The sequence below is a fragment of the Poecilia reticulata genome, linkage group LG18, assembly GCF_000633615.1.
Source record: "Poecilia reticulata strain Guanapo linkage group LG18, Guppy_female_1.0+MT, whole genome shotgun sequence".
NCBI classification, from domain to species: domain Eukaryota; kingdom Metazoa; phylum Chordata; class Actinopteri; order Cyprinodontiformes; family Poeciliidae; genus Poecilia; species Poecilia reticulata.
The window spans coordinates 13,256,839-13,269,085 of record NC_024348.1 but is presented as its reverse complement, the minus strand read 5'-3'; the positions used below and the strand labels follow the sequence as shown (position 1 = coordinate 13,269,085).

At 37.7% G+C, this 12,247-nt stretch overlaps 1 protein-coding gene across 1 annotated transcript in view; it reads right to left on the bottom strand.

Annotated features, from left to right (window-relative positions):
- Positions 1-2,620: 2,620 nt before the first annotated feature.
- The window catches only part of cyp26b1 (cytochrome P450, family 26, subfamily b, polypeptide 1), a 37,343-nt gene continuing 27,716 nt past the window's right edge, over positions 2,621-12,247 (bottom strand). Inside the window, exons 4-7 of the mRNA XM_008435625.1 lie at positions 11,271-11,427; positions 10,483-10,638; positions 7,672-7,956; positions 2,621-6,527 (exon numbers count right to left, since the gene is read on the bottom strand). Coding sequence (XP_008433847.1) covers positions 6,135-6,527; positions 7,672-7,956; positions 10,483-10,638; positions 11,271-11,427 — 991 coding nt within the window. The 3' untranslated portion in view covers positions 2,621-6,134. The remainder of the gene's footprint in view (positions 6,528-7,671; positions 7,957-10,482; positions 10,639-11,270; positions 11,428-12,247) is intronic.

Genomic DNA, 12,247 nt, shown 5'->3' with positions numbered 1-12,247 from the left:
GAGCTACCAACTGTCTGCAGGGTCAAAACGAGGTTAGGACACGGAGGAATCTGCCATTTTCACATCCATCAATCATTCGGGTTGCTTAATATGCACCAATAACTCCAACACAACAACCTTGAAGCCAACAAATCGGCATGATGAGAGGAGAGCTGTAGTAAATCCTGGGATGTTTTTATTAAAAAACAACTGGATGTTATTTTTACTAGTTAAAACTATGAATTGTGCTTTTAATTTAAATTCTTGTGCATTGTCGTCACATTTGCTGTTAAAATCCTATAAAAATGGCTGCATTTACATTCATTAATAAAGGAACTTTGTACATATTTTATATTAAAAAATAAGTTGATTTACGTATTTGTCATCAATTGTATTTCTCCTATTGCCAACTAGAAACAGCCAATCAGAGCGAGGAGGAGGGTCTTAGCGCTGTCAATCACTCTTCATTCCAGGCTCCTTTCTATGCTACACCACTGCAAATGCTAATGCTAGTTAGCGTAACAATCGATGACGGCAGATAAGTGGTTTTTCACATTTAGCAGCACGTACATGAAGATGACTGACAACGCTAAGACCCTCCTCCTGGCTCTGATTGGTTGTTTTCAGACGGGAGCGATGCATTCCTTCAGTCTTTCACAGATTGTCTGAAACCGACATGACATAGTGACAGTTCTAATAAATATATATTTAAAAAAATGTTTTCTAAAAGTTACATATTGCAGATTTATAGAATAAAAACTTTAAAAGATGAAGAAAAAAAACAATAGACAATTACGGAAGTAATGACTAAATAAAATGTTGAATATAATTCAATTTTATTGGTATTTCTGATCTTTTACCCAACAGTAAGGTCAATATGTTTTCATTTGAACAGCTTCTAGGTATGAACACAGATTTAGGTGGGAAAAATAACAGTATACTGAAGTACAGAGTCAGAACGTGTGGCTGGGTAAACAAAGGTCAAAAGTTGACGGCAGAACATTCCCCTAATCACCGCCGGTTCCTAGGAAGTGGCTGGTGCCGGAGCTCGGTGGGGCAAACAGAACCTGCTGGCTGCAAACAAACAGGCCAACGTGTTCCTGCAGGGAGCGGCGTGTCGGTCTTGACCGGCCCAGACGTCTGCGTCCAATCAGCGTCCTGATCATGATCTCTGTCGCTCCGCATGTCAGAGCGCTGGGACTCCATCCAGAGTTTGGCAGTAACTAGATGCATTTACTCTATTACATTTACTTGAGTAACTTTTTTTGAAGAAAGTAACTTTTAGCAGTATTTTTACTGCGTTGTTCCTTTTACTTTTACTTTACTAATTTTATTATAAAGTAGAGTAAAATTTCTGGATTTTCTACCCAGTGAATGAAAAACAACATCCACCAGATTCAGACACTGAGTCTGGTTAAAACCTGCAGTTTTTGTTAAAGTTTCTTAAGTTTTTTTATTGAAGGAAACTGATTTGGAAAAATGCTCTTTTCTGGTTTTCTTATTTTTTGTTTCTTATGTACATGTTTGTCATTTTCATCCTTAAAATAACAAAATTTCAACTTAACTTTATATTTTGGTCCATTTGATTATGTAATTTTTAAATATTAAATGATTTGATCAGTTACTCAGTTCTTGAGTAAACGTTTTACCAAATACTTTTTACTTCAGTAATTTCTTGGTTGACTATTCTGACATTCTAGCTTGTTTTGTTTGTACGTACAAAAAAAAAAGAGCAATTAACTATTAAAATGATCGTGTCAATATGATGTAATTAATAAATTTAACACGTTTACGCACATATACAAACAAAAATTAATTCTGAAACCTATTGTGGGAAGAAATATCAGTTTTGTAAATTAATAAAGACGGTCTTTTATGTGACAAAACTGTTATTATCACTGATTTAATTGTTTTTTATTGTTTTACAAACATGTTTCTCTGAGCCTCGTATCGTAACTCAGGATGATCACGAATTGTGACGAAGGGCAAACCGAGCCACATGCAGAGTAACTTTAGAATAATTCCACCTGTTGTTTTATTTTCTAATATTTTAAGAGCTACTCCTGAAATACCTCTTAAAATTATATTTGTGGAATAGGTCATATTTAACTGCGACAGACTGGCGACCCGTCCAGGGTGACCCGCCTGTCGCCCCAAACGTTAGCTGGAGTTCGGCACCTCCTGACCCCACGAAGGATAAGGGTGTTAGAAACTGGACGGATGGAATATTTAACAACTTTAAATGTTAAATTAGTTAAACGGATGAAATCTTTCATGATCACAAAACATGCTCTTTAGTTATGTTTAATTTACGTACTTATTTATTTGGTCTTACTTTTCTCCAACTTTGCCCAAAATATTTGTCTTTAAATTTACTAAAACAAGGAATATTAGGAAAAAAGGGTGGAAAAAAACATTCTGTGTTGAAACATAACATTTAGTTGTGACACTACTTATGTCTACATTTACATTTTTTTTTCTTTTTTACACGCCTTTGTTGTCGCCTTTTTGTTTGTCGTCTTTGCTTAACTAATTGAGTAATCTGTAGATCAATACTTGCTACTCTGCAATATTTCTCTTGTTGCACTAATTGGCGAATACACACATAAAAGCCAAAATAAGAAACATTTCACCAGTCAGATATTTTTTCTTTGTGGTTTATTACAGGAGTACACATAGCAGTCTTGGTAACAAAAAAAAAAAAAAAGAAAATGGAAAAACTATCACGAGACATTCATAATTAAACTAAATGAACATTTCTTCCTGTAAAAAGAATTGCAAATTATGTACAGAAGGACAAAAGACAGACTCAGAAACCAACAGGTTGAAAGGAAGATTGAACTGTAGTCGCATGGCACTTAAAAAATAAACATATCTGGCAAGTGCTTTCTGTTTCCATAATTAATGTAAAATAAAATGCAGTGATAATAAGTCTGGATAACAAAAATAATAATTATTACAGTAATCAAATCAACAATATCAACATTTTAAACACTGTTTACAATATAAACTGAAATTCATAACATTCTAAATACATCCAATATTTACCAAAGACATTCTCATGTAGGCTAAAAACTAAATCTGCAATAGAATAAAAAATAGCATTTCAAATATCTTATACCAACAATATTATTCATACAATAACATTAATAATAGGTTATTAGTTGATGTAAATAGCTATTTCCCCATAGTCTGATAAGGAATAATGTACAAATTAATACACACCTATTAATAACCCTATTAATGCTCCTTATGCTATAAAAAATGTTTTTTAAAAAAAGAATTGACATAACTCAAATCTCACTCAGTACAAACTATTGCAATCTATAACTTTCAACTTGAAAACGTATACAAGAAAAAGCAGCAAAATAAACCATTTCAGTTTTCATATTTCTCTGTTGTGAAAACAAAATGAAAATCAGTGGTGTGGTTGGGAGAAATGAAACGGGCGTGGCACAAGCAGAGTCCATCAAGACCGTAAGCCCCGCCCCCTGCCTGATATCTCATTGGTCCTTTTCTCTTTAGAACTCTCCGGAATGTCTGAAAGTTCCGCTAGCAAGTTCCGGAACTCCACGGAGGAAGCCCCGCCCTCTGCCCCATTGGTCCATTTCTCAGACGCTTTAGAATGTCGAAAGTTCCGGAATTGTAGCAAGTTCCGGATCTCTGCTGCAGAAGCTCCGCCCCCCCAAAAACCTCTGGGGTAACCGAACACGCAAATTCCCGAAGTTCTGATTGTGCAATCACCTCAAGCCTTCTGGGACTGAATTTGCTTTGCAGTCTTGTTGTTGAACGGAGGAGCAACGAGAGAGTAAACGCTGTTGACCTCCATGGTGGTGGAACAATAAAAGAAGTGCACAATAATAAAAAAAAGACAAAGATAAGGCAGCACTTAAGCAGCATGTATGTAGGTCTCTTCCTATATACTTTCACCAAATCCCCTGATCTTTTAACCCGGTTCCAGCCTAAGAAGGTGCACTGCTTTATGAGAACAAGCATACTATCAAATACGTTCATTATCCACGACGTTCTAATCTCTCAATGTAAGTTGGTAGCTTTGTTTATTTAATAACTAGACAAACTGAAAATTGTGCCTTCTGAACTGTAAAGGATAAGATAGAGGAATACATTAGCTAAAAAATTAAATCTTAATTTGCCAGGTAGTTGTTTCACCTAAAAAATTAAAGCTATTAGTAAGAAATTTTATTTTGCAGTCAGAAAAATATCAACAAGCAGATAATCTAAGTTTTACATTGTCTTCTTTGCACCTGAGTTTAACGTTAGCATCACTAGGTTAAGCAAAATGTAGGAAGCGTTCCTAACCAAGCAGTTTGTATTTTTTACTGTTGGGAATAGTCAACCTGTGTTTTGTTGGTTTGTTTTGAACAAAAAGTTGTTGTTTTTTTTTTCATACTGGTTTTTAATACCGTCACATCCGTAGATTTTGTAGTGTTAGTTGAGTCATTGATGGTAAGCAGAACCTTTTTGGGAATAATTTCTAAACATAAACAGGTAAATTTGGTTCAAACCTATTTTGATCAAAAAAGTTTTCGAAACTGAGTAAACTGGATATGTAACTAAAGTAGGTTTGGTCAACAACTAAGCTCAACTCCTAAAGCTAATGCTAGTTTGTTCAGATAAACATGACCAAGTCAGTTTGGTTCCTAAAGCTACCCAAGCAGGCTTAGTTTTTCAACACGACCAAGTAGGTTTGGTTCCTAAACCCAATTAAGTAGGCTTGGTTCTTCAACACCAACCAAGTAAGACTGACAACAAAGAAGAATTTCTTTCCAAAAATCCTATTGAGTAGAATTTCTTGGAACCCAATGAAGTATAATTTCTTCCTAAACTCGATCAAGTAGGGTTGGTTCCTAAACCCAATGAAGTAGGACTGCTCTCTAAACACAACCAAATAGAATTGGTACATAAACCAATCCAACCAAGTAGGACTTCTTCCTAAATATGACCAAGAAGGTTTGGGTCCTAAATCCAATGGGTTGGTTCTTAAACCTGCCCAAGTGGGAATGGTTTCTAAACCTAATCAAGTCAGTGTAGGCCCTAAACCAGTCAAGTAGGATTGATCATTAACCAAGTTTCCGTTTCAACATAAAGAAGTTGGTTTGTTTTCTGAATCTTATCATGTAGATCTGGTTCCTAAACCTAATCAAGTATGAAAAACTGGGTTTCCTAACCTAGCAGAATTAGCTCTTAAGCCAAACTAAGTAGGCTCAGTTCATTAACCCTAACCAGGTGCATTTGGTTCCTACAGCTTAACAATTTTATTTCCAAAGAAGAAGACTTAGTTATTAAGGTTAATGAAGAAGGCTTTTCATAAACCTAACAATAGATTTGATTTTTTTTAAAAAGGCAAACCAAACAGGATATAAATAAAACAAACCAAATTAAACAGTTTGTTTTCAAATCAAGCTGCTGTTAGACTGCCTGGTTATTCTTTATCCGGTTTGCTTTTAAAGAATATGTTACTCGTTTTCTCTTTTAGGTAATTCTAATAAAACTCAACTGTTTCTATTTTAAAATGTATTGTATGCTTAACGTATCCAATCAATCAAAGCAATTTTGTCCTTGTTGTTTTTTAAATATTCATCCCTGTATCAGATATTACACATTTTAGCACATGGGTGCCAGGTTAAATATTCGCCGATAAGAAAAACTCTGTTTCCATATAATCCATCTCTTTTACCCTGCAAGTCAACTGAAAATGATTTATTGAATTTAAGCACAAGCAAAATGGTTGAAAATTATATTCCTTCTCTCTATACCCTGTTTTATCTCCCGCCTCTCTCTAAAACACCGTCACTGTTCTCATCTCAACTCTTCATTTCACCAAAAGTCTGTTGTGCACCACTCCCATTCAAATTATATTAGATAGCTTTTTGTACATATTTTGTAAGTATATTTCTTCAGAAAATACACAGAATAGAGCATATTTAAAAAGTTTTTTGGCAGTTTCCTCCTTTCTTAAAGAAGAGTCCTGATAACCATTTGTTAGAAGAGTCTGAAAGAACGCTCCAATCTGGCAGAACAAAGGTGAAGAAGGACAAATCTTTCTGAAATTATTGTTTCCTTCCATCAATCTTCTCCCTAAAGACTTAAATCTCTGAACTTCCCCACCCAACCCTCATGAGCAGCCGCCCTTACTAAACCGTCGCTCCCAGCAGCTCGTCTGACTTCGCCAAGATCTCGTTCTGATTGGAGTCCAGGCCGTAGAACTTGACCTTTAACCCGTCGACGGGGTGAACCACGGGGACCGTGATGACGCGCGGGAACTGGCGAGTGGCCAGCTCAAAGCGGCTGGTGCTGGCCAGCTCGATGGCCAGGATGCGCAGGAAAAGCGTGGCGAGTTGCTTTCCCAGACAGGAGCGAACGCCGCCGCCAAACGGCAGGTAGTGGAAGCGGCCCTCCTTGTCTTCGCTCCGCTCCTGACTGAAGCGGTCGGGATCGAAGGCTTCCACGTCTTTGAAGACGGCAGCTGTGTCGTGAGTGTCCCGAATGCTGTACATCACACTCCAGCCTTTGGGAATCTGAACTCCCTGTAGAGAAAAATACCAGAGAATAAGACGGTTTGTAGGATTTATCTGGTGCAATTAGTCCTAAAAATGTAAGCAGACTCTTCTACAATTTGTGGAAATAATTACTAAGCTAACTATGAAAAGTACTCATGACTAGTTGAGACTATAGTCGCCAACAATGACTACCTCTGGTTTTAGCTGTCAAGTTATCAACATAACTCGCTAAATATTAAATGTACACCAAGAGAAAAATGGATGCGGTGCTTTTCTACCAATTGTCAACACTACAGCAACTAGATAACAAGGTCAGGAAAAAGGTTTAATAGAAATATACAACAATTTAATAGAAATTTAAAAGAAATAGCTAGCTTATGCTAGCTTGACTTTGACAACTTAAGAAGATGTTGCTGCAGAATTTTATGTGTATTGGGCCAGTTAAAAATAAAAAAGACGACCCACACCTCAACTCAGCAAAGATGTTTAAATTAGCTAATTATCCGCCGCTGTGTTCAGACGATCACTTATTAAACATCAAGCCTGAAAACATGCAACTGGGACGGACCAAATGTTCTGTTCTTTATGTGGGAAATGTTTAATTCTTGGTGTTGAATCCTGATACACTAGTGCAGCTGTCGTCAGTCAGTTGCTATGGCAACGAGTCTGTGTGTAGCGTAGCCGACATAGAGCGTGAGAAAAAAAAGAATATGAGTGGTTTTGAGCTGTTTTCAATGGTTTTTCTGCCTTATTTTCCAATGGGCGTGACGCACAGCACTGAATTAATAATACCTACATCTCCAGGTTTCATCCTGTTAATGGAGTTGCTCTAAAAGAATCATCTTTTCCCCCTACAGCTTTGTGCCCATGCACGAAATTAGATTTAATTTGAGAAACATTTATTTAAGATGTCGAAACAAGACAGTAAAATTACTGTAGGCTGTTTAATTTATAAATTCTGATAAGATGTCGCCATGTTGTTTATGCACCAATGCCTCTTGTGTAGATGACGTATGCTGGGTGCTACAGCGCTAGCTACTCACAGCCAGATCATTTAAAGGTAATATGATTTATTATTTATTAATTGAACCTGAAGGGAATAGGGCCTAACGAGGTGCCTTGAGGTTCTCCACTAGTAATAAAATTAACAAAATTGCACATAAAGACTTACATCTAGTTCGAAGGTCTGCATTGCTGTTCTGTAGGCGCCGGAGACCGGCGTGTACAGCCTCAGCACCTCCTTGATGACACAGTCCAGGTACTTGAGGCTGATGATGTTGTCCAGCCTCAGCTCTTGTTCAGGACAGAGGCAGCCGTTGTGGAGGAGGCCCCGGCCCCTCAGCTCCTCCCGGAGGCGCTCCAGAACCTGAGGGTGGCGGAGGAGCGCCATGATCAGGGAGGTGCTAGCGCTGGCGGTGGTGGCGAAGGCAGCGAAGATCAGCTCGATGGTTGATTCCTGTGGAAGCGTGAGAAAAGTTGATGCAGCTTTTATTTGGACTTGCAGTTATCTTAACGACAAGAGAACTACGATGGTTTAAAACGGCATTTTTAAAGATTTTAAGTACTGAATGTAAAAAAACCTCTGGTGAACTCTCAGGGCGTTTTCACACCTAGTGGTCCAGAAGACTCGGTTTGATTGTGGACCAAAACTGTTACGTTTTCAGTTGCTGTGGTTCTCTTTCACACTGCACTGAGTCAAATGAACCAAATCCATTAAAAAAAACAAAACGTTCCCCTCCTTGCCTGTGGTGGCGCTGCACTAAAAACTACTGAAGGAAACGACACAAAAACCTCTGAAGACACTGAACGCAACTTCCTTCTTCAGGAAATGAAAACAAAAACGGAGTGGTGTCAAATTTTAGCAGTGTAGGATTTTCCGTTTGTCTTTGGTATATAAAAAAAAAAAAAAACACAAGTCATTTCTCCCACTAGCATGTTTGTTTGGTTTTATTTACCCAGAATGCCCAGCACTATAGTTAGACTCCTGCTTCTGGAACGCTCTCCGGTTCGCTTGGTATGAACTCGAACCGCACCAGAATTCACTTCCACCAAATGGAGACATTGATTTATAGGTGAAGCAAAGTTTGATAAGGCATGTGAACCTAGATTAAAGCGGACTAAACATGGCTGGTGTGAATGCGCCCTTACACTTCCATAAGGCTCCACATGTTAACTACCTTACTCTAGCAACTAAACCTTTGAGCTTTGCTGGACAATTTATGATTGAAGAAGAATAAGTTTTCTCTCCTTGGATTCTTAGTTTTGCTTTGATTTATTATTTTTGAAAATGCAGTTGGTAAAAATCCAAAGCAAGTAGGGAAACTTGCTTTGGGGACAAATCCTCTGTTCAGTTTCTTATTGTTGGCAAAGAAAAAAATCCCCGACCAGTTAATGGAAATGTGTTAGATTACTGAAAAGTGTCACATTTGAGAGCAAGTAAGAAGATGTTTTCCAATAACACAGAAAGTGCCATGCTGGTTCTGGAATAAAAAACACGGACCGGGCCTCAGATCGTAAGCCTCTCTCCTCTGCCATCACCTGTGTCTGCGCTTCACGCAGCACGTGTGTGTTTTAAATGCGTCACAGCAGCGAAGGCCGGGGCCTCCCCACTCACTTTCTGAGCGCGGTGGAGTGTGTGCGTACAGGAGGCCTCATTCAGACCCCTAGCGGGGGCAGTGTTGACTTATTTTTGGTTCTGGACTTCACCCAGAAACCACAAACAGTGAAGCAGAGAGAGAAAAAAGCCTCCACTGAATTCCTCAAGTAGGTAAACAGAGGCTGCGCCGCTGCGCCGATGTCTCTTCACCGCCTGTTGACATCAGCTCCATATTTCAAGAGTTAATGCAGCTCATTCTTTCAATTCCTAATTTTATTCATTCCTCTCTACGGTTTTTAGTGACTTCCTGTGTGTCTGGCTGTAGCGCAATTTGAGGGTGGAGTCAAACATTTGAGTCGGTGACGACGTGAAATACGACGTGATGCTTAAAGCAGAATATTTAACCAAACTTTCAAAATCAGGAACGAAAGTGAAACTAACATCCAAAGAGACAAAATCTGTTAATGCTGTAATTTTTAAGTATAACAAGCTGCTGTTTTTTTTTTCATGAATATTAGGGCTGAGATATATAGATATTTTTTAAGATTATGAGGATATTACCAGAGAAAAAAGTATAAGTAATACAAGAGATAATTTTATTACCAGAATAGTAGCAATATTATGAGAACAATCGTATTAATATAAGGGGAAAAAATGACAATAATACCAGGATAAAGCAGTAATATTACCAAAATAGTTGTAATATCAGAAATAAAGTAGGAAGATGTCATAATAATACAAGAAAAAAGTCAAAAAAAGTAATCCAAAAAGTTCTTTTATCAGAATAGTTCTAATAGTACCAGAACAGTCTCAATAATAAAATATGAAAGTCGTTTTATTACCAGAATAAAGTCATAGCATTACGAAAATAGTCGTAATATCTGAAAAATGTTGTGATAATACCAGAGTAAAGTAGTACAGCAATAAAGTTGAAATAATATATTACCTGGACAAAACTGTAGTAATACAAGAATAGTTATAATATGACAGATAAGTTGTAAAAAATAGCAGAATAGAGACGTAATAATACGAGAAATAAGCCTAGACCAGGACTAGATACGCTGATCTATTGAAACTTTGCTCTAAATAAAAACTACTTTTCTTCTAGTAATTTTAAGACTTTTTTTCTGTTAATGTTATGACTTTATTCTCATATTATTTTATTCATGTAACTAAAAAACAAAGTTTTATCATAAAAACTTGGCAAACAAATTGTCATAATCATAAACGAATGGAGAAATATGAGCAAAATGTGCTTCTTTTTGGAAATTGCTCATTTAAAAATTGCCTTATTATTGCTCCATACAGTTAAAATAATAATAGTTTGGTTTGGATGTGTTGGATGGATTCTGGACGAACGTTTCCGTGGTCCTGGGCGTTTCGTACCTTGAGCTCCTGCATGCTGAGCTCTGTGCCGTTCTCCTTGGCGCTCTCCATCAGGACGTCCAGCGCGTCGCTGTAATCCTTCCCCTGGGAACACAGAGGCTTTTCTCTGATGGCTTTCTCTATGCTTTTCTGAAGCGTGTCTCTTGCTCGGATTCCCTGCCGAAGAAACGCATGAAAACACGTTGAATACATTCAGCAGCTACATTACAAATGCAGGCAAATCTTTGTCTATGTTCTGCTAATGTCAAAACAACTAAATTTCACAGATGCTGTGTTTCCATTAGAAAAGAAATTGAACTGAAATCACGTGATAAGTCATTAAGACTTCTGGCAGCGACGGATGTAAACAGTTACATGAGATTTAATTTAGCCGCGTGCTAGCTGCAGCTAGGGGCAACGTAGGCAGCGTTTTGGGGAAACTGTTGGCGATTTTACAGAAGAGCGATGGATTCAACACTTTTTATGAACTGTGTGATGCAACAAGAACAAATCCTCCTACCACTTCCTGTCGTTTTCACCAACACAATGTCAACTGGCTGTTGACCAAGCATTTTACACTTTACATATATTTAGATGTGGCTGAAAAACGTGAGTTTTTTCGAAATTGCCAGGTTTCCATTAAGTGAATTTATTTTGGGAATTTCAATTTGTCCAATTTTATGGTTAATGGAAACACACTTAGAGTGGAGGTGGCTAATTATCATATTGTTTATCATTTATCACCATAAGATTTTTGATTTATCACGATAAATTCCAGTTACTGTTGAAATCTGTAGAAGTCGTCTTACCTTGCGGTAGCCGCTGAACGGCAGGTCGATTGGGAGGCTGAAGAGGTTGTTGACAAAGTCCTGAAAGGTGGAGAACTGGAGCCTCATTTCCTCCTCCGACACCCTGAATCCCAGCAGCACCCTGACGGCCATGGTGAACGACAGCCGCTGGCTCTCCCTGAGGAACGACACGGCCAAACACGTGAAACTCGGCCTGAGACATCTTCACTTACAAATCAGAAACGCTAACGGAGAAAAATGGGATATTTTTACACACATAATTATCTCCTTATCGTCAAGAGATCTTGTACAAATTACCCCACAAGATTTCGGTTTGACTACGTGATTTTTAAAAACACGTGAAACTCGACCTGAGAGATCTTCAGGTACAAATTGGAAAAGCTAAGGGTAAAAAATATCGCTGATATTATCTCGTTGAGGTAAAGAAATCTTAACCCAAACGATTTCTGCTCTCCATTTCTCTTGCACCATGATAACCACGTATTGTTGCCGCATTCATAGGAGTTTCTCTGTGAAAATATCTTCTTTTGTACAGAAAGAGTAAAGACTATGACCGACCTTGTGATAAAATCACATATTCATAACATGAGCATAAAAAAGATGCAATATGACCAGAAAACGACTAAAGTATTAATGTATTAAACCTAACAGTTTACATCTGTCTCTGCCATGATTTTTAATGCCTTATTGTGTGAAGAAACTTATTTTCATTTCATTTCTTATTTAATGGAAACAATGCAATTTCAAAATGATGTTTTTTTAACTTTAGCAGACAAAGATCTGTGCACATTTGTAAAAGAACGCAGTGACTTTTTACAAAATGAAAACAGAAATAGAGGCATCAGACATTAGCAGTTGTAGGAGACGGCAAGCCATTTCTTAAGCATTTGTTTTGGTTTGTATTTACCCAGAATGCCCTGCACTAGAATCCACTTCCTGTTTTTGGAGTGCTTTGTGTTCACACATGCATTCAAACC